The sequence below is a fragment of the Tursiops truncatus genome, chromosome 16, assembly GCF_011762595.2.
Source record: "Tursiops truncatus isolate mTurTru1 chromosome 16, mTurTru1.mat.Y, whole genome shotgun sequence".
Lineage (NCBI taxonomy): Eukaryota > Metazoa > Chordata > Mammalia > Artiodactyla > Delphinidae > Tursiops > Tursiops truncatus.
The window spans coordinates 58,172,850-58,196,686 of NC_047049.1; the positions used below are offsets into that span (position 1 = coordinate 58,172,850).

At 38.0% G+C, this 23,837-nt stretch overlaps 1 protein-coding gene across 10 annotated transcripts in view; it reads right to left on the minus strand.

Moving 5' to 3' along the window:
* The window catches only part of ADK (adenosine kinase), a 483,942-nt gene that overhangs the window by 440,673 nt on the left and 19,432 nt on the right, over positions 1–23,837 (minus strand). For 8 of the 10 annotated variants that reach the window (XM_019936015.3, XM_073793430.1, XM_019936011.3 and 5 more), the window contains one exon: positions 1,452–1,526. In XM_019936015.3, the coding sequence (XP_019791574.1) occupies positions 1,452–1,526 (75 nt within the window). Of the gene's footprint in view, positions 1–1,451; positions 1,527–16,615; positions 16,774–23,837 lie in introns of those variants that run through there. The other 2 variants (XM_073793432.1, XM_019936012.3) reach the window with 1 other exon arrangement.

Genomic DNA, 23,837 nt, shown 5'->3' on the forward strand with positions numbered 1-23,837 from the left:
TGACCCCTGCAATGAAAGCACAGAGTCTTAACCACTGGACCACCAGGGAAGTCCCAGGATGGCTATAATTTTAAAAAGGGAAAAAAGACCACGTTTTGGTAAGGATATGCTTCTTTAAAAAGCTAAACACAGAATTACCATCTGACTTAGCAATTCCACTCCAATACATATACCCAAAAGAAATGAAAATATATACCCATGCAAAAACTTGTACATGAACGTTCACAGCATCCTTCTTCATAATAGCTAAAAACCGAAACAATCCAAGTGCCCATCAACCGATGGCTCCACCAACTGATGAATGCATAAACGAACTGTGGTATATACAAACAATGGAATATTATTCTGCCTTAAAAGGAATGAAGTACCGATACATGCTACAACATGGATTAGAGAGGGCAGGAAGAATATGTAGGACACCATGTATCCATTCAAACATCCATCCACCATTCAAACACCATGTATCTCCACTATTGCCCCCTAATAATAAGTTTTGATGACACATGGAAGAGCACTGAAAAACATCATGTTAAGTAAAATAAGCCAGACACAAAAGGCCACATATTGTATGTCTCCACTTATATGAAATAATATATCCAGAACAGGCAAATCCATGGAGACAGAAAACACACTGGTAGCTCCCAGGAGATTGGGGAGAGGTGGGGAGGGCAGGTGGGAATACTGAAATGACCACTTAAATGGCTATGTGTTTCTTTTGGGGGTGATGAAATGTCCTGGAGTTAGATAGTGGTGACGGTTGTACAACACTGCAAATGTCCTAGCAGTCATTGAATCATACACTCTAAAATAGTTAAAATTATCATTTAATTTTAAGTAAATTTTACCTCAATAATATTTTTTTAAAAGTGGTTGTCCCTGGGCATAGAACTTGGGGTGTTCAAGGGGAAGGGGATCTTAATTTCTCATTATTAAATATTTTTTAGTACTTTTTTTTCCTTGCACCAAATCATCACAGACAGATAAATAAACAAAATGATTTCTCAGCTAAATTAACATCAAAAGTTATTATTAGGGGGAAACAGTGGAGATTCACGGTGTCTGAATTAAGTCCTACATATTCTTCTTGCCCTCTCTAATCCTATTCCTTCTCCCATGTTATGGTACCACTATAGATTTAGTTCACTGACAGTAATTTTAAAATGTGGAAATTAAATCATTAGGTTATTCACATACTTCTTCCTTGCAAAGAATAAAAAAATAAATTTCAAGTGAAAGTAGCAACAGGAATGAACAAATGTACCTAAGTTTTCCCAGGGAAAACTGCGGTCAATTACTCAATAAATAATAATGGTGCACTTGCTATTATCAGATTTAAATTTCCTGAATTTTCCTCCAATTGAAGATGTTAAACAGTAAATTCAATTCTAAAATTTTCAGTTTTTCTTTAGATGTAAGTTTCACATAGTACATATGAAGAGCTTAATACTTACTTATCAAGGAAATCCTTATCCACCACAGCAGTGATGTCAAGAAGAGGATTTCCCATTCCAAAGAGAATATTTTCACTAAAAAAAAACACAAAATACAAGTTAGAAATACTTGTGAAAGTAAGGTGATGTGTAAAATGCACAAATATAAAAATAAATATCTTCACTTTACCTTGGAAATAAACTTAACATACTAGTTTATTAAACCTCTGATTTGCCTATAACATGTAGGACGACATTTTAGAGGAAGCACAAAGCCATTTAGAAAAGAGAATGACTTTTAAATTGGATGAAATAAAACATAACAAAAGAAGAAACCAGATCATGTGATTTTTTTCCACAATATTTAACAGCTAATGACTAAAGCTAATTAAATTCAATTTTTTTAAGGTCTATCACAATAAAGTTTTATACTCAACAAACATGATAGATATTTAACTCTCTAGATAGTAAAATACTGATCTAATCAAAGTTTATTAGGGAGCATACAGCAAGTCCTGGAGGAATCCAGGCAACAGCCTTACCCTTCAAAAACTGAATGACTGGGGTGGGACCTTCACAATGGGTATCATAGATAGTGTAATTTTCAATTACATTTAACAGACTTTGAGGGAGTCTGTTTTCCATAACTGATTACAATACGGCTCAAAACTGAGGGAAAGATAGAATTCCACCACAACTGATACCAACTGACAGCAAGAAATGGACCAGAGGCCATAGCTGGGTCAGCCTCAATGAGAGCCATTCTTCTAGTTTATGCAATAAAATTTGCCTCTGTGCAATTTCCCATTGGTATCTAGTTTGCTCAAGCTCTCTTCCAGTTGCCTCCATACCAGTTACCCTCCTCACCATTTGGAGGTTATCAGTAATATCAATAGGACTGATACCCAAAAGTTTCTTTAGGAGAACGAGGTATAGCCTACAATTATAGTGTAAAATGATTTAGAAGACTGAATTACAGTCTCTTATTAAAATCACAGATTGGGCAACTATGGCTGAATATGCAATTAGGAGAAATTTGTCCCTTTTTCTATTTAAAGAAAAATGATGGGGGAGGCATAAAAGACAAGGCATTTATTTATTCACACGGGCATCTGTAATCAAAATAAAAGTCTAATATAAAAAGAAAATAAGTGCTTAGAAAATGAAGGATCAACAGGCAGATACAGTAAAACGTGACCATCATTTCATTAGGGACTTCTCTGCCTGATTTCTGTATTATTAGTCAAACAATAAAAACTCTTAGAACTTGTTTATTTTTCTTTAAAAAAGCACAGGGGAGCTGCTTGGTTGTTTCTTTTTATTCACGCTTTTTAAGTGTTCAGTTCAATATATACAGTAATGTAACCACCACCAAAATCAAAATATGAAACATTTCCATCATCACAAAAAAATATCCTCCTGTCCCCATGTCAGTCTCTCCACCCCCAACTGGTCCCCTCTAGGTTTTTTGGTTTTTTTTTTTTTTTTTTTTTTTTTTTTTGCGGTACGTGGGCCTCTCACTGTTGTGGCCTCTCCCGTTGCGGAGCACAGGCTCCAGATGTGCAGGCCCAGCAGCCATGGCTCACGGGCCTAGCCGCTCCGCGGCATGTAGGATCCTCCAGACCAGGGCACGAACCCGTGTCCCCTGCATCGGCAGGCGGACTCTCAACGACTGCGCCACCAGGGAAGCCCCCCTCTTGGTTTTAAGGAATGTAACTGTGATACTTCTTTTTAAGAAGTCAGTCCTTTGCACATCTCCTGCATTCTCAAAATAGTTCATAACACTCTATTTGAAAATTTATTAAAAATAATATTACCAAATTAATTCAACCTCTCTGGGCCTATGGTTTCTACAAAGAATTATGGGGGAAAATGAGCACACTGAATCACAATAACCATGTTTAAACTCATTCCTAAACTTATTTGTCCAACAAAACCTTTGCTTATGGAGAAGAATATGTAAAATGTGATTCAGAGCTCCGCGTGTAAAGGACAAAAGAGGAAGAACTTATACACTGACTACTGTTCCTCACTGCAAGAAGTACACAGCATGTGTACTTGATGAGAGATGCTGTCAAGTTGGAATTGTCCGGAGCCTGTGTGGAACCTGTTGCAGCAACAGTGGCTAAGGTAAGAGGTGGGGACAATAAAATTTAAAACAGCAGATAAAAGGTGTCTTCAAACAGTAAGTTAAGTAAAAACTATACAATTATTTCCAAAAGCAAATAAGTTTAAACTACTCACGTCGTTTTCCTCTCCATCAGTGTACGTAAATGAGAAACTATTATATGATTTCATTCTAGTATGACAAATTAACTTTGTTAAAAACACTAATTCTTCAAAATGGCTAGTTTCCTAAATACAAACTAGTGTCCACGCCAGTAAATACTGTATCACCCTTCTTAAACAATGAAGATACTATTTAAGTAAGCATTTACTTTGAACTTGTCCTATTAGATGTGAACAAGATGGGGGCTGGTCTGTGGCCAAAAACTATGACTAACCCATACTAGGATTATTGTTTTGTTCCAAATGTTAGCAATGTCTTTTTCCTGGAATGGATGCTAGGATGAAAGATTCTGAATGACTTTTTCTTTCTTTCTTTTTTTTTTTTTGGTCAGTAATTTTGAAGTGTCTCATAATTCAGGCTCCATCCAACATAAACCTATACTATAATTATTATTTTGTTAGACAACCTACAAATACTACACACTGACGTAGATATTACGTAAAAGATCCTGAGAAAACTTTGTCTTGTTTATTGATATATTGATATTGATTAGCCCTCTGGTCAGCAAAGATATTTACTTACATCTGGTGCCAGAATAAACACTATTGATGAGTGTCCTTAGCTGTTACAGCAATCATCCCCTTTTTAAATTCAGAAAACTCAACTGTATATGTGATTCCTCTCTCTCCATCAATAAGCACCATTCTTAGTAGTAACTGCATCTTCCTGGTTTGTTCCAACAGTTCATCTACCAGGAACCCCACAACACCCGACTGGCGCTGCCTTTAACTAGGTCCTCTACAGACCTTGCCTAAATTCCTACACTGCTGCTATTTTTTTAGCCACAATAAATCCTGTACAATATCACCGAATTATATTATTTAAACAAATAATGATATTTTTCCACTTAAAAGTTATTCCCCTTACAACTATGTAGAGGATAAAATACAAAACATAAAGGACATTGAGTCTAGCTGGAACCTACAATATTTCATCAAATCTGAGATGCCATGAATCATAAGATTCCAACTTCCCATGGAGATTGCAAGGCATAAATGCATCTGAGAGATGTTAAAATGTGAAGAAATGTGCATTATTACAATCACTGAAATACAGTGCCTCTCTATCTCTCACCATTCTAACACATACAATCCATTTTCCAATCATAATACCTCACTGTGCCCTGAAAAAGACTGACTGTAAGGTCCTTCCCCTATACTTCTGTGCCTAGCAAACACCCATTCACCTTTTTAAAATTTCTCGTATGCCAGCTCTCTTAGAAAATCTTTTCTGCCCAACTCGTACCTAAGGATTCCCATGTAAAAGTATACAGGCTGTCCCCTGGACAACTCCAAAGGGTGCAGTTCACAATGTGAATGATAGCTCCTATAAACTAAGGCACTGCTGCCCACCTCCTAGTTTTACTCATTCCTCCTCCCTAGATTCTGTTAAGTTCCTTGATGAACTTTTAATCAATTTTAAGGGTTGCTTTGTACTTTATCTCAATCAATTTATCTCAACATAAAAGGTAAAGTTGTTTTTTTTTTTTAACCTTAATTACATTTGTATTCTCAATAGCTGGCATATGATAATCACAAGGGCCTTGAGGGATTTTTCGATTCCAGGTTCTAACTTCTATCAACAGACTGCTGCTTATCTCAGGCTCCCATAGATCAGGACTGGGTCTAGAGTAAGGTTAAATTTTAAAGGTACTTATTACGTCAAAGGTCAAATAATAGAACACTAATTCAAAATAGGTTGTAATAGAGTTCCCTGATGGCCTAGTGGCGAGGATTCCAGGCCTTCACTGCCGTGGCCCGGGTTCAATCCCTGGTCAGGGAACTGAGATCCCACAAGCTGCACAGCATGGCCAAAAAGAAAGCAACAACAACAACAACAACAAAATAGGTTGTGGTAAGTTAAAAATGAATATTGCACTTCCTAATGCAATCACCAAATGACAACACAACAAGGTATAGCTAAAAAACCCAATAGACAACATAAAATGAAAAATTAAAATATAGTCAATTTAGAAAAAAAAAGCAGGAAAGACATAATAACACATAGGATAAATGGAAAACAAAAGATGGTATACTTAAACCCAACCATATTAGTAGTCACACTAAATGTAAATGGATAAACACTGCAATTGAAAAATAAAGACTCACACTGGATTAAAAAAAAACGCCATTTACTATAGATACACTTTAAATATAAAGACAGAGAGAATTTAAAAACAAAAAGCTTGGATAAAAAGACATACCATGCAAATACTAATCATAAAAAACCTACACAGGCTATATTAATATCAAACAAGGCAGACATCACCAGATATAAAATGATTTCATAAATATAAGCAGGTCAGGGCTTCCCTGGTAGCGCAGTGGTTGAGAGTCGGCCTGCCGATGCTGGGGACACGGGTTCTTGCCCCGGTCTGGAAAGATCCCACATGCCACGGAGTGGCTGGGCCCGTGAGCCATGGCCGCTGAGCCTGCGCGTCCAGAGCCTGTGCTCCACAGCGGGAGAGGCCACAACAGTGAGCGGCAAAAAAAAAAAAAAAAAAAAAAGCAGGTCAATTCACCAAGAAACAAAATAAATGCCTTCAAAATACTTAAAAAAAAAAACCTGAGAGAAACACAAGAAATAGACAAATTCACAGTCTTAGTGAATTGTAACACCCCTCTTTTAGTAGTTAGTAAAACAGACAACAGAAAAATAAGTTAGGGAATCACACTACTGGATATTTATCCTAGAGAAATGAAAACTTAAGTTTACACAGAAATGTGTACACAAATGTTCATAACAGCTTTACTGGTAACAGTAAACAATTGGAAACAACCCAAATGTCCTTCAATAGGTAACTAGGTAAAGAAACTGTGGTACACCCATACAATGGACTAATATTCAGCATTAAAAAGGAATGAACTATGATACAACTTGGATGGATCTCAAAGGCACTATAGTGAGTGAAAATAAAAGCCTTATCTATGTGTTACCTACTGTAAAATTCTATTTATATACCACTCTCAAAATGACAAAATTACATTGACTGAGAACGGATCAAGAGTTGCCAACTGTTAAGGCTGGGGGGGGAGGGTGTGACCATATAGGGATAACACAAAGGAGTTTCTTTGTGGTGACAGAATAGTTTAATACCCTAATTGTGTTAATCTGGAATCTGGACATGATAAAATTTCGAGGAACTACACACCACCACCATGTCAATAAAAGGCAGTGTATGCAAAGACTGGTGACATTCTAATAACATCTATAGTCAACTTAATAGTACTATACCAACATCAATTTCCTGGTTTTGCTAAGATACTGTGGTTTTATAAGTTTTATCATTGGGGGAAGTTGGGTGAAGAGTGCATAGGAACTCTCTGTACTCTTTTTGCAACTTCTTGCGAGTCTTTCAAAATCAAAAAAAAAAAAAAAAAAACCTTGTAAAGTATTTTAAAACAAAGAAAACGTAAGAATATTTTTAAATGTTTAAGAAACAATTAGGGTGATAACATCAGGAATGGCAGAATAAAGGCCTCCAAAAATCCTCTCTTCCGTAAAAGCAACAAGAACACTAGCAAAAAAAGTCAAAATCAACACTTTCAGAACTCCACATATTAACCAAAGGCTTGCAACACCTGAGGAGCATTTATTCAAGGGGAAAAAAAAGGCTGAATCTCAGTAAAAACAGCAAGCTTTGTGGCATTTTAACTTGCCCTATTCCCATCCCCCCTAACCAGCTCCAAGGCAGCCTTAAAAGCAACAGCCCCAAAACACAGTGGAAACCAGGGGCCTACCAGCCACTGGATGAGCTGGAACAGAACTGGAGCTCTTTCAAAGCCCCATTTTCAGAAAAGTGCTATTATTTGAGCTTACTGGCAGTTACCCGAAAAACTCCTACTCCAAGATTTCTCATTATTTGACCTGACTCAGAGTTTCCCCAGTACTAACAGCCTTTTCCCGCGGGGCATTTGTCAAAAACAATTGGCTGCAATTGTTTAACACCCCAGCCATCTGAAGCAGTTGGGACAAACAAGCAGCTAACCAAAAAAACTTAAAAGGAAAAGTGGGGCATGAGATATCCATAAGGGGTTTTGAAAAGTTCTGAATATTCCTGAGAATCTAGGAGACCATGTATTATACATGTGCCCTGGCCTGTGGGCATGCTCAAGAAAGACCTGAAAAGGTACTAAGCAATCATCTCTGAGCATGAGGCTCTGCACAAGCAGGAAATAGAGGCTATGGCAGCATTGTAAGCCTGGCTGGGCACTGAAGGTATGCCTCATCAAGCACATACAGCCTCTCGGCAGATACTGCTAGACAAAAACAAGTATTGGCAAGAACGCAGAAAAATTGGAATCCACATTGCTGGTGGAGACATAAAATGATGCTGCCAGCTTGACAAAAAAGTTTGGCAATTCTTCAAAAAAATAAACATAAAGTTACCATATGACCCAGCAATTCCACTCCTAAGTATATACTCAGGAGAAATTAAAACATGTGACAGGGCTTCCCTGGTGGCACAGTGGTTGAGAGTCCGCCTGCCAATGCAGAGTACACGGATTCGTGCCCCGGTCCGGGAAGATGCCGCGGAGCGGCTGGGCCCGTGAGCCATGGCCGCTGAGCCTGCGCATCCAGAGCCTGTGCTCCGCAACGGGAGAGGCCACAACAGTGAGAGGCCCGCGTACCGCAAAAAAAAAAAAAAAACATGTGACATCACAAAAACTTGGACATGAATGTTTATAGCAGCATTATTCATAACAGCCAAAAAGTGGAAATAAAAATATCCATCAACTGATGGATAAACAGAATGTGGTCTATACATACAATGGAATATTATTCAGCCATAACAAGGAATGAAATACTGATACATGTAACAACATAGATGAACTTTGAAAACATTGTACTCAGTGAAGGAAGCCAGGCACAAAAGCCCAAATATATGATTCCACTTATGAAATGTCCAGAATATGGCAAATTCAAAGAGACAATGTAGATTAGTGGTTACCAGGGGATGGGCAGGGGAAATGGAGAGTAACTACTAACAGGTATGAGGCTTCATTTGGGGATGATGGAAAAGTTCTGAAATTAGATAGTAGTGATGGAGGTAAAACCCTGTGAATATCCTAAAAACCACTGAGCTGTACAGTTTTAAATGGTACATTTTATGGCATGTGAATTATATCACAATTTAATAATTAATAATAATTAGTTAATAATTAAGTAAATAAAACAATGAAACTAATTGGTATTTATAGAACAATACACCCAACAACTGCAATATTCATTTACTAAATAAACGATGTGTAAAACAACTACACTGAAAGCCTCAAAATATTGCTGAGTGAAATTAAAGACTTTAAAAACACATGTAGGGCTTCCCTGGTGGCGCAATGGTTAAGAATCCACCTGCCAACACAGGGAGCACAGGTTCAAGCCCTGGTCCAGGAAGATCCCACATGCCGCAAAGCAGCTAAGCCCGTGCACCACAACTACTTAGTTAAAAAAGTACTGAGAGGGGAACATTTTATATATGAAATGCACATGTTAGAAAACAAGAAAGGTTTAAAATCAATGGTCTAAACTTCCAACTCAAAACAAAATGGAAAAAGAGTAAATTAAATCCCAAAGAGCAGAAGAAAATAAAAATATGACAGCAAAAATAAACAAATAGATTAAATAAATGAATGAATGAATGAAATAGAAAACTATTACCAAAATAGAAGTTCAACAAAACCCAAATCTGGGCTTTTGAAAAGATTAATACATTTGATAAACCCCTAACAAGACTGATCCCAAAAAGTTAAAAAAAAAAAAAAGGCATGGGAGGAGTATTAATACCAGGAATGAAAAAGGGGACATAAAACAGTTCCTACAGGCAGTAATAGTATACTATGAACATCTTTTTAACAATCCAACAATTCTGAATAAATTTCTTTAAAAATGCAGCTTACCAAAACTGACACAGGAAAAAATGTTAAATCTGAATACTCATTTATCATTTCTTTAATAAGAAATCAAAATTTGTAATTTAAAACCTTTCACCCCTTCATCCAAAAAATATTCCAGGCCCAGTTGGCTTCACTGCTAAATTCTATCAAAAATTTAAAGAAACAGCACCAAGCTTACAAAGCTACAATAATTAAGAAAGTGCGGTATTGGTGTAACAATATACAAATAGGTCAACAGATGAGAACAGTGAGTCCAGGAAAAGTCCTACATCTATCTAATCTATTGACTGAAAATCCTTTTGAGGAAACCCTTACACCATAGCAAAAAATCAGCTTAAGATGGATCTTAGACCTAAATGTGAAGGTTGAAACTACAAGGCTTCCAGAAGAAAACATAAGAAGAAGGAAAGATTTCTAAGAACCCAAAAGGTAATAAACAAAATAAATCAATGAATTCAATTTCAAATTTTAAAACTTCTGCTCCCAAAAGACACTGTTACGAAAATGAAAAGACATGTCTTTTTTGCTTATTTGCTACATAGGAAGGTATGTATGTTTGTTTGTAATATCTAACAAATAACTTATATCTGAAGTATCGAAAGAATTACAAATCAGCAACAAAAAGACAACTTATATTTACAAATATGGGTAAGACCTGAACTGGCAGTTCTAAAGAAAAGATAAGCAAATGGTCTATAATCACATTATTAACAATCAATGAACTAAAACTACAATGAAATGTAACTACACATCCATCAGAATGGCTAAAATCAAAAATGCCAAACACTGTCAAGAAAGTGGATTAACTGGAACTCTTATAACACTGAATGTTTAAAGTATTTTGTTTTCTATTTTAGAAAACAGTTTGGTGGTTTCTGAAGTTAAACATACATCTACCCTAGAACACAGCAATTCCACACCTGGGCATTTACCCACGTCCACACGAATGTTCATGGCAGCTTCATTTACAATAATCAAACCCTGAAAACAAGCCAAAGTCCATCAACAGAATTGTTGCTATATCCATATAATGGAATCTTACTCAGCAGTGAAAAGGAACAAACTATTAACACACACATCAAAATGGATGAATATCAACATTGTTACTGAACAACAGTAATCAGATAAAATAATCAGACACAAATAGTACTTACCGTATGATTCCATTTATATGAAGTTATAGAATATACAAAACTAATCTCTACTAATAGAAGCCAGAAAATGGTTGCCTGGATGGTTCAGGGAATGAGACTGACTGAAAAGAGGCAGAAGGGACTTCCCTGGTGGTCCAGTGGGTAAGACTCCGGGTTCCCAATGCAGGGGGCCCGGGTTCAATCCCTGGTCAGGGAACTAGATCCCACATGCATGCTGGCAACTAAGAGTTCGCATGTAGCAACTAAGAAGTCGGCATGCTGCAACTAAGAAGCCCACATGCAGCAACTAAGACCGGGTGCAGCCAAAATAAATAAATACATATTTTTAAAAAAAGAAGAGACAGGAAAGAACTTTCTAGGAGATGAACATGTCTTGTAAGTTGGTCTGGGTGGTGTTTTACACAAATACTTTTTTTTTCCCCAAAATACAGTGAACTTAGGATCTGTGATTTTACTATATATGAATTATACTGTTGGTATTTTTTTTTTTAAGTAAACAAACTAGGAAAATATTTGTGTCCCTTAGGCTATGTAAGGCCAGTCCTTCCATTTAAGCCTGTGCATACTGGCATGCCTTCTTGCAAACTCAAGGAAATAATCTCTTCCCTCTGTCCAGCATCATCTGTTTTTTCACTTTCTACTGGATCATTCTTTTCAGCATACAAATATGCTGAAACTCCTGCCCCTCCCTCCCAGAAAACCTCAAAGACACATATATGTCCAACTATTATTTCCCTGCTCCCCATTACAGTAAGAACACTTCTAAAAGATTGTGCTATTAAATAGCAAGGTTCCCTAAACAAGATAAAATCATTAATTTAAAATTCAACTTTCAGGAGCACATGTGAGACATACTAATGACTAACACATAGCAATTTGCAGCTTATAAAGCATTTTTATGTATGTTATTGCCTTTAAATCCTCACAATAACTCTGTAGTGTAGGTATTGCTATTATCTGTTTAAGAGAAACAAAAGGTTCAGCAAAGTTCTATAACCTGCCAAAGGTCAGACAACAAATAAATGATACCTAACTTCAAATCATGTGCTTTCTTGTTCAATATACTACTCTGAGACAGTAAGAACTCTAAACACAATAAAAATGTCCGACCAATGAAAAATATCCAAATCTAGCCAAAATAAGCTAATATTCCATCATCTTATGGTCGTATTTCAAGTAACATTTCAACAACCAAAATCTACTACAACAAAACTATTATAGTGTGTAAGTAGGTGACTAGATAATTTATTATCCAAATGGGATACTTTTGAGAATAAAGGAAGAGCTATTAATAATTATGCCAGGATAAAAGGCATGATCCAGGACTGTCTTGGACAAACTGGGACATATGGTCATCCTATTTATAAGCCAGCTATGCTATGTGAAAATAAGAATTCAGACTTACGTTTTATTACAGTATTTTTTTAAATAACGTTTTAAAACCGAGTAGGTACGAAGAGGTAAATAGGCGTGATTGTTAACCAATGTTACAGGACAGGGTTAACATTTAAACAGTCTAGACATTTTGGTTCCATTTCATCTTTGACAGTTCTGCTTAATATAGCAATACTGTGGCTGGAAAGATTTGGAATTAGAAAACCTTGTATGTTTTTTCAAACAAAGATGACCTATTTATAAATAAGTATTAACAGCTGACATTGCAGTTCTCCAAAGGAAGGATTCCTGCTTTAGTTCTTCAAAATATTTCATAAATGAAACAATTTCATTTTTCATTTTATTTTAAAAATTCATTAGCCTCACTAAGAAGTCTCATGGCATAAAAAAGTTTGTACAGTAATATGAAATTTATAATTCTTAAGACACAAGTCCTGAAAATGAGTTTGAAAATTCTGTTTAAAGGCTCTAAAGAAACCAAATCAACAAAACAAGGCAGTTTCAGTCTTAGCCAGAATTTAGTCTCGATATGAATGTTCTCCATCTGAGTGGCTTGGCAGATCCTACTGGATGTACCTCAAAGTCTTGAGTGTTAGGAGAAAAATACCCTAGGACCCCACCCACAGCCCACATAAATTTCCCAATGTAGGCTTAACCCACAGAAGTGGTTACAGAATTATCATGTAGGGCAGTCATGTCAAGTCCCAGAATAGTCTTAAACCAAACCTGACCTGTCTGGGAAAGCCAAAGAATTGGGTTCCTCAGCTCTACAGCGAACACTCTCCCTGTCTCCCTACCTCATTTTCCCAGTCTTCCCTGGCACAAACTCAAGCTGTAAGCAATGCCCAAAACCAGATGAGACATTCATGTCAGGAAGGCAATATTCATAGGAGTATTTTGAAATACTGTTGGCTCAGTGAAAAGTGCATAATGTAGGAGTTAGGAGACCTAAATTCTCTCTTAAGCTCTATCATTGCCAAACTAGGATATATCACTTCACTTTGGGCCTCAAGGTCCAGTATAGAGAAAGAAAAAGAGGAAAATGGTGACTTCCCTGGTGGTGCAGCGGTTAAGAATCCACCTGCTAATGCAAGGGACAAGGGTTCGATCCCTGGTCGGGGAAGATCCCACACGCCGCCGAGCAACTAAGCCCGTGCGCCACAACTACTGAGCCTGTGCTCTAGAGCCCGCGAGCCACAACTACTGAGCCCGTGTGCCCCAACTACTGAAGCCCACGTACATAGAGCCCGTGTTCTGCAACAAGAGAAGCTACTGCACCACAACAATGAATAGTCCCCGCTCGCCACAACTAGAGAAAAGCCCACGCACAGCAACTAAGAGCCAATGCAGCCAAAAATAAATAAAATTTAAAAAAAAAATTAAGAGGAAAAAAAAAAGAGTAAAATGCTCTCTAAGATTCTCTTCTAGTCCTGACATTCTACATTTTCCTATGTCTCCTGAATTTTAACTCAAGGGTCAACTTTCCTGTTGGGGCAATTAAAAATGTTTTATCATTTCTCACATGAAGACAAGCTGGAATCTGATATACGTAATCTGATAATCGGTTTTACAGGCTGTAAACTCTTCATTAGTAATGGTGTAGTAGAGTAGAATACAAATAATAGTAAAAGTCAAAGAGACAGTCGAATTCTCCAGCCAAACTTATTCAAAGATTAAAAATTTTTTTTTAATTCTTTTGATTTAAATCATATTTAGGAATTCCTAATAGCTGAATGCTACACCGGAAAGGGCACTGAACTAGGTATCTAGAGAGCTGGGTTCTACTTCAAGATATGCAACTACTTGTGTGAACCTTAACAAATCATAGTATCTCTTGGCTTCAGTTTCTTCAACTGTAAAATGAGGGAATTAGGTCAGTTCACTTCCTGTTTAAAAAATCTAAGATTTAAACATTTATTTTCAGACGACACCATTCTCTAAGGGGACCAAATTGCTTTCAACAAGAAGAGAATACTCCATTTATAAAACATCTTAAAATATAAGAACACTTTCATATCTAACCAGCAACGCTGTGGAATACATATTTGTTTCACCATCACTGAGTATTTCATTAAACAAATGTCCAGAGAAGGAAAAAAGAGAAAAAGAAGATCAGTAACTCAGAAAAATACCCTCAATTAGAACCTAGGTGTGTTGACCACTGGCCCTCACTGGTTTCCAATCCTATTGATGTATTCTGTGGTAGTCATTGCGAGGAGTCACATATTACTATATTTAGCAGCAATTATTTTAAGTGTGGTATAAAAAACAACAATGGACACGAAGTCAGATTTTGATAGCTTGGTGACCTTGATCATTCTCCTCACCAGTATTAAAAGCAAGTAAGCAGTACCCATCCTTTCGGCTACCGTTAAACTGGGTACAAAATGGGTATATGCCTAACATCATAAACGTGAAAACTAAAGGTATGACAAAACTGCATTAAATGCAGTCCTCACTGGGAACCAGCTGGTATCTGTAGGATTACCAAACCATTTTAAAACTGTCACCACATATATAGAGTTGCTTCAACTTCAGTAGTCTCCCTGCCTACTCCTAAACCTAAGTTATTAAGTTCCTTGGAGGACTACAGGAAAGCAAGAGAGTTACTATAGCTGTCTCTCAGAATACTCTAAAATTTTTGTTCACAGAAGCAGCTTTTTCAGGAAATTTAAGTAGTATGTTGTTTTTATAAAGGTATCATGCAGAGCACTGTATAATGGATATTTGGATTCAGTTCCTAACTCTGCCACTAACTGATTTTGCACAAGGCACTCAAGTCTTCTTGGTCTCAGTTTCCTCAGGTATAAATGTGGTAGCTGGGTTTAGATAATATCTAAAAATCTTTTTTTGAGTCATGTCACTATAGTTGAAGTCTATGTAAAATGTAGACTAACATCTGAAGAAACAAGGATAAATGTAACTATTAGTAGTTATCTATCCTTCCACAAGTCAAATAAGGCTGGTATTAACCTTTAAATTTTAATACAACCACCATTCTACCCCTACCTTAAAAAATACATCCTACTGTCACTGGCCGAGCGGCAGAAGGTTTATATTTGGGTTTTTCTCCACTGAAGAGTAGCCAGGAATATGATGATGGATTAATATCCAGTCCACATAAGAAGTGTCCCTTAACATAGACAGTATTTGACCCACACTCCTAATTAGTAGCCGACTACAATGATGGGAGTTGGGAGTGGGGAGAGGGAGCAGTGACTAGGTTTAACAGCATAATCCTAATTCATCGTAAAATACTGTTAGCATTAAAATATAGACTTATATGTCCCAATACAATTTATTGTGAAATCTTTCCATGTTGATCTCCACATTTCAGTACCCCAATTCCTCCTTCTGCATAATGAGGTAAATACTCTTTGTGTTAATATAGAATTACGCAATTTAACAGAAACTGCATCCCAGTTCAGCACGGTTACGTCTTACTTTAACTTCCCTGAGGGTCAGGTTCTCGAGTCATTTCTTAAACACTGTGTAGTCAAATTCACCACTGAGAAACCATTAAATCACCACGATTTAGGCTGCTGGAAGCTCATAAACCAAAATTTAACTAATTTTATTCTCTTCACATTTGTGCTGGGGCCTCCCTTTCTCTGGGACAATGAAGGCCAAGGTCTACTTTAAAAGAGGCAGTTCAGAACACTGAGTAAATAAGGCAATTTACCTCTTTTTATAAATAGTTTCATCAGCATAAGGTAAACATTCAGTCAGTGCTACCCGCAGACATTGGACAGGGCCATTATCCTGTCGCCATTACCAAAAAAGAACCTTCCAAACTCTGGAAGAGCAATTGAAGGAAGCCTCTCTTTTATTGCTCTCATTGTATACCTACCACCTCATGAAACCCACATTGCGTGTGACTCTCAGATAAAAGTAGGTAAACAGATGGTACCTGGGGAACCAGAGTACTAATTCCAGTCATAAGCAAACATTTTTGGGACACACAATTTCACAACTTGGGGGCAATCTACCTGCATCAAACGGCCAACTTTGCAGGTCTGCACTGGGCCACCAACGAAGTTGTCAGAGGGCATGACACGCGGGCATGGACACGCCCTGTGCACGTCACACTTCCCCAGGCCTCGGGCTATCCCGGGGGAGGGAAAATAGCTACATTTTCACGAGAAACCCACTACGCTCACCTGCAAGCTTCAAACCCTGTAATCTGGGTAAGGGTCACCTCAGCGGTGCGGCTGCTCGCAGGGCTCCGCCATGTGCCTCAGCCCCCAAAACTTCTGAGGAAGGCAGAAATGAATGTGCAGAGAGAGCCTCCAACATGAAAAGTGAAAAGTGCAGAGAGAGCCTCCAACATGAGGGGGACCGGTGGCATTGGGAGGCTCCACAACACCCAAGACAAGGGGCGACAGTTCTCCGGCAGCCAGGAGGCTAATGCCCAGCAAGCGCGCAGTTTAAGCTGCCGCTCTGTCTCATTACCTGATGGCCGTCATGGCTTCACCTTCTTGCCCCACGCAACAGCGTTCGCGTCCGATGCTCTGCGTCCGCACGGGCGGCAGCAGCAGGTACCACAGCCACTGCTCCTGGGCTCAGGCACTCAGCGACGGGGAGCGCGTCCTCACATACCCGGCGCGCGGGCGGCCCCCGCTGAGCCGGCCGCACGCGCTGATTGGCCGAGCCCGGAAGGGGCGGGCGCTCCGCCCCGGGCCCGCGGCCCGAGACTAGCCCAGGCCGCCTCGGGCAACTGCAAGCCGCCCGCGCGTCTCGTGCCGGCGCGCGGGCTAGCGGGCTGGCTAGCGGGCGCGGTGGCCATCTTGAGTCCTGGTAACAGAGTTCCCCCACACACACTCCTGGCTTACGGGGCACGAGGATGGGTGCCCGCCTCAAAAATGGCCGCTCCGAAAGGCAACCGGCTTATCAGTCACATGGCCCTGTCTACCTCGGCCAGCCCAGGTCGCCTTAACAGGACTTGGGACAGGGACGGAGTCAGGGCAGTCTTTGGGGATGGGGTTTAACAGCCTGAAAAACAGTCTGCAGAAAAGCAGCAGCCGCCTGGGAAACCTCAGTCCGGGTAGAATCGATCGCGTGGCAGCAGCAGCACATGTCGTAATTCGAACTCGCAGCCTTTAAGAGTCAAATGCTGAGTCTTGTGGTCCCCAAACGTTTTTGAACTTCAGAAACACTTAAAACAAGTTATTTAATACAGAAGTGTCCATGGTCTCACTATAAACCTGTGAATCAGAACCTAGAAAGGTGAGGCCCATACATTGGTATTTTTAGCAAGTTCCCGGGTGATCCAGGTACACGTGTAAAGTTTTAAAACCTCTGGGCCAAACTAGCCCACTCAGACTATCCTACTTGACATACTAATTGTCAGACTTCCTCACTTTTCTGAAAAGTACGAAGCGCTCTGAAGTAAGCATCTAATGCCATAGGGAAAAAATTGGAAGAACCCTAACTCTTGGAGCTAGCCTTACAATTTAGTGGGGGTTAAAGGATTTAAGAAACTGATTCTGAACCACTAATAAAAGGTAAAAGGCTTTCCTTGTGCAGCGGTTAAGAATCCGCCTGCCAATGCAGGGGACACGGTTCGATGTGTCAAGACCCAACACAGCCAAACATACATAAATAAATAAAAAGACAGGTAAATCAATTCCAGCTGCAGGAAGAGTAGAATGGAGGATAATCAGTAAACGCTTTATGACCTAAATAGCTTTTTTTAATTCCCTCTTTATGCTCTGTGCAAATATTTATATAAACAGACCACAACCTCCAGTGGCATTCATTTACTAACCATCTGGATGGTGATCAAGTCCATAAGTGTGAAATCACTTACGTTAGAAACACAATCCAAGGCTTCCCTGGTGGCCCAGTGGTTAAGAATTCACCTGCCACTGCAGGACACATGGGTTCAAGCCCCCATGGGGGAAGATCTAACATGCTGCAGAGCAGCTAAACCCGTGAGCCACAACTACTGGGCCTGTGTTCTAGAGCCCGCGAGCCGCAACTACTGGGCCAGCGTGCCACAACTACTGAAGCCCGCGCACCTAGAGCCACGCTCTGCAACAAAAGAAGCTACCACAATGGGAAGCCCCGTGCACCACAACAAAGAGTAGCCCCGCTCGCGGCAACTAGAGAAAGCCCGCACACCAACGAAGACCCAACGAGCCAAAAATAAATAAATAATAAAGTAAATAAATTAAAAAAAAAAAAACACGATCCAACATGTGATACTGAATTCTGCATACTGTGACTGAAGGAACTGAATTTTTATTTAATTTTAATTAGCTTAAATTTTAAAACCAAAAGGTAAAATATTTTTCCATTAAACACAATTTTGTTTTCATTGCACTACATTTCACCTTTTAACTGCGAAAAATTTAGCATCCAAACTGAGACACTGTAAATATAAAATGCATACTGAATTTTTCAAGACTTAGTACAAAAAAAATACAGAATATCTCAGTAATAAATTTTGTACTGATTACATGTTGAAATAATACTTAGCTACGCTGGGTTAAATAAAATATATTAAGATTAATTTAAACTGTTTCTTTTTACTTTTTTAATGTGGCTACTAGAAATTTTTTAATTTTATGTCTTGCATTATATTTCTACTTGACAGTGCTGTTCTACTAAGTTAGCCTTGCTTTTTTCTTACCTATCATTGCCCCATGACAGAATAATTATGCTCACTAAATGAAATTAGTAAAGACCAATTTATACAAATCCCTCATTCCTTACTAACCATCTGAAACATCAAGTATTCCAAAGGATTTCAAGTTTCCTTTGAAAATGCTTTTTTTTTTTAGCATTTTTCTCTTTAGTTTGGAAAATCCTATCTAGAATGAAGCCATGTACTATAAATTTGATGTGTTCAGTCCATGAGTAAAGGCTATTAAAAACAGAGCTATACTTGGCTGATTGGGACTTTGACCAAATGTCCACAAGCAGAAGTAGTCATTTGTTCCTCTGGATTAAACAAGATCTGAATCAAAGCAGCCGCAGAATAGCAATTTGAAGCAGGGGAGACACTGACTAATTCAACAGTTTGCCTCCTCCTCTCATGGAAAATGTTAATAGATAACCCACATGAACTAAAGTAACACCAGGAATAATCCTTAGAACAAATTTCAAAACCTCCATGTAACTTTTAATATGGGATGGAGTATGGTGCTTTTCAAACTTTAATATACATACACATCACTTGAGTGATCTTGTTAAAATAAAGGTTTGATTCAGCAAGTCTCTATGGTCAAGATTTTGCATTCCTTTATGTTCCCAGATTTTGCCAATTGCTTCTGGTCCGTGGGCCATGCTAAGTAGCAAGGTTGTAAAGGGAAGTAGCAAGATTGTAAAGGTAGCAAGACAGAAGTGACTTGGAACCCCTGCTTGACTTCCTACATGACCTTGGGCTGGTTCTTAACCTATGTGTCCCTCGGTTTACACATTACATGCTTTTCAGGGCAATGGGAAGATTAAAACTTAATTCTAGTAAAGTCTAATAGAGTCCTCAGCACATGACATGATTATTACTTCGTTGTTACCACATTTCTTAAAATTACATCTCTGGGAAGCATGATATGAAAGCTAACATGCACTCGGCCTTGTGAAAAATAAATGAACTTTCACACATGCCTAACATAACTTTGTTGACTCCTATTTTTGATTTTTAACAAAAAACTAATTGTGGTACCAAAACAGCTAGATTTGAAACTTTGCTTTTTAACAAATACAGTATATTCTATGACATTAAGGGACGATAAAAGCCTGCAATACTCAAATATTCAATCAAATTAAAGCCATATCACATTCAAAGATTTTTTAAAGGCTACTTATTTTTGAGTAGTGACACTTTGCATCTAACAATCAAAACTTTGGTTTTTTTACTCATAATCAGTCAACACAACTTTCAAAAAGTGTATTACTTAAAATGTACTTAGGTAACAGTTCATTTCAGCAGGTACAGATACAGAAATGCTATTTCAGTAAACAGGGCTCATGTGTGATTGTTCTTTCAGAGTCAATCAGGTAGAGATAAAAGACATGTTTTTCCAAATAAAGGCAGCAGCTTTTTTAATTCACAGCACGTTCCTTTCCTCAGCCTTTCATGCTTTTTTTCTCCTCCACCCAATTTTTCTCAAACACACACACACACACACACACACACACACACACACACACACAAAGTTAGCTACCGAGTAACCACTAAAAGACTCTTTCAATCAATTTTTTAAGCAATTTATTTCAACCCTATTCTTCACTTTAGGGAAAAGCAGTCAATTTGAATTATTAACCGTCATTAACTTTCTTCTAATTCAAATAGTTGAATCAAGATCAGTGGGTCAGAACAGTTTGCTCTTGGAAAGATAGATAAGTAAATATTCTATCTACTTTATCTAATCATGTGGTTAGTCTGCCACTAAAAGCACCTAGATAGCTAACGCCAAATAGTTAAATAAATATGTTTACGGATAGCACAACAAATATGTAGACTAACCTTTTCAACAAATGCTTCCAAACCCAAAATAATAGCAAAGTTCTCTTCAAACACAACCAGTTTGTTAAGCGTGCAATAAAACAAGTATTTTCATATATTAGTACATTTCTAGAAAGCTTTGTGGCAACGTGTCACCAATTCCACTTTATAGGCAACTATAATAGATAAAATAGAACATGAACAAAGATGTGTATACCTAGTTATTCTTTTCACAATAGCAAAAATGTATTATATCCCTAAATAAGGAAAAATAGAATAATGGTTAAATAAATTATAGAAGAATGTTATGAAGCTACTATAAAATGTTTTCATAGACTTTTTAAGGACAGAGGAAAATGCTCATGATATAATCTTAAGTGAAAAAAGCAAAACAATCCAACAAAAAGAATGTAGAGTATAATCTTGACTATGTTAAAAAATATATATATGCCGTATATACACAGAAAAAAACTGGAAAGAAACATACCAAAATGTTATTACTGGATTCTCTGGAAAGTAGAATTATGTGTCGTTTTGACTTTATATTGATCTGCTTTATAAATTTTCTACTACATGTTGGTTTTATTAGCATAAAATTTTTGTATTATTAAATTTTAATGGTCTTTCTGAAATGATTTAAAAATACAAAACTTATTCCTGCTTTTTTAAAACCTGTGTCTTTTTAGATCACAACCATCGAAACTACCCTTATTTTTAGAGGAATTAGGCTTACTTTACAAATGTCTCATCTTTTCATGTGTAAAGATTCTTTAATACAGGAATAACAAAAATAAAATGTCTATGATTTTCTTGTTTAATTTTAAATCTTAACTCGACAAAAATTAAAAGCATAAGTACCACTTTTAGAGCTTTGCACAGCCTTTAAGAAGCCAGCTGTCACAAGATTGAATGTGGAATATCTTCCCTGCATGTTACTTAAAAATACATCTCCTCATTTCATATGAATGAAAATACTGGGACTTTCCTGGTGGCACAGTGGTTAAGACTCCCAATGCAGGGGGCCAGGGTTCAAGCCCTGGTCGGGGAATTAGATGTCACATGCATGCCACAGCTAAGAGTTCACATGCTGCAACTGGGGAGTCCACTGCCACAACTAAGATCCGGTGCAACGAAATAAATATTTAAAAAAAGAAAAGAAAATACTGATAAAATAAGATTTTAAAGCAATCTATACCATATTCCAAAAAGAGAAATTTCTTAAGACTTGTCTCCCTAAAATAATTAGTGCCACAGAGTAAAGTTCAGGAGCCGGAGAATAAAGAGATGGGAATTCTAATCCTAGGCCTACCAAAAATATGTATGTCCTTTGACCGTCAGTTTCCTTATCTGAAACACCAGGTAGTTTGTTACAGGTGACATCTCAGGTCCGTTTCAGTTCTTAATGGACAGTGGAAGAAAAAAACTGTCCGCTTGTGACAATACAAATTGGGTTGCTTTTTTTAAGAGTTGATCAGTTTTAATGAAAATAAAACACTCGCAATTTTACTTAGTTTTCATTATGGACAAAGTTATTCAAAGAAACATTGCTAAATGTATTACCCAAAAAAATATTAAAAGAGGTTCACTATTTTTATTTCCTTTTAATTATTATCGATAGATTCTCATGTCACATTTCACTTTAACGTGACATATTCAAACAATATAATCTTTAAATGGAACCTGACAATTTATTTCCCAGGAGAATTTGAAGAATATAATAACATTTGATTGACTGAACTTTACTTACTAAGAATTCTTAGCAAAACTCCCTCCCAAGAACACCTACACAGTGCTTCTATATTTTCAGTGAACTACAAATCTTTAAAAGTCAAAGAAAATTTCCAATCTAAAAGTATAGGACAGGGACTTCCCTGGTGGTGCAGTGGTTAAGAATCCACCTGCCAATGCAGGGGAAATGGGTTCGAGCCCTGGTCGGGGAAGATCCCACATGCTGCGGAGCAACTAAGCCTATGTGCCACAACTACTGAGCCTGTGCTCTAGAGCCCGCGTGCCACAACTACTGAAGCCCGCGTGCCTAGAGCCCGTGTTCCGCAACAAGAGAAGCCACTGCAGTGAGAAGCCCATGCACTGCAACGAAGAATAGCCCCCACTCGCGGCAACTAGAGGAAGCTGGCATGCAGCAACGAAGACCCAATGCAACCAAAAAAATAAATAAATAAATAAATAATTGATTCTTTAAAAAATAAAATAAAAAAAATAGAAGTATGGGACAACAGTGCTTCCCAATTATTTATGCTGCCAAGAATATATTTTGAAACTATACAATTGAATATATCACTATCATTTCACAAAAGGGCATTTTAACATAAAAATGTAAAAAGGACATCACAGAATAAACAGCGCTACCCGAAGTATTGCTGGTAACCTTATGAAATATATTTTCTATATAAAAGATTTTTCTTGTTTTTATTTTACCATAAATCCGGTACTTCACAAAAAAGCTTTTAGGAATCAATCACTTGGGAATTCCCTAGCACTCCAGTGGTTAGGACTCCACGCTTTGACTGCTGAGGGCACGGATTCAGTCCCTGGTCGGGGAACTAAGATTCCACAAGCTGCCGTGCAGCCAAAAGAAAAAAAAAAAAAGGAATCAATCACTCATTAACTCAACAAATATTTATTGAAATCTTCTCTACTACTCAATACACTGGAGATTCAGCAATGACCAAGAACATGTACTGCCCTTATAGAACTGATATTCTAGTGAGGAGATATAGATAAATAATCAAATAAACAAGAACATTAAATGATCATTAAGTGCTATGCAGAGAATTAAGCCCAGCGGATAACACAGAGAAAGGCTCCTTTAGAGTGGGTAGTCAGGGAAGATCTCCAGTAGAAAACTGAATGACAAGGAAGAGCAAGGTGGGCTTCCCTGGTGGCGCAGTGGTTGAGAATCTGCCTGCCAATGCAGGGGACACGGGTTCGAGCCCTGGTCTGGGAAGATCCCACATGCCACGGAGCAACTGGGCCCGTGAGCCACAATTACTGAGCCTGCGCGTCTGGAGCCTATGCTCCGCAACAAGAGAGGCCACGATAGTGAGAAGCCCGCGCACCGCGATGAAGAGTGGCCCCCGCTTGCCACAACTAGAGAAAGCCCTCGCACGGAAATGAAGACCCAACACAGCCATAAATAAATAAATAAAGCAAACTGTCCACAAGTAAAAAAATAAATAAACACTATAAAAAAAAAAAAAAAAA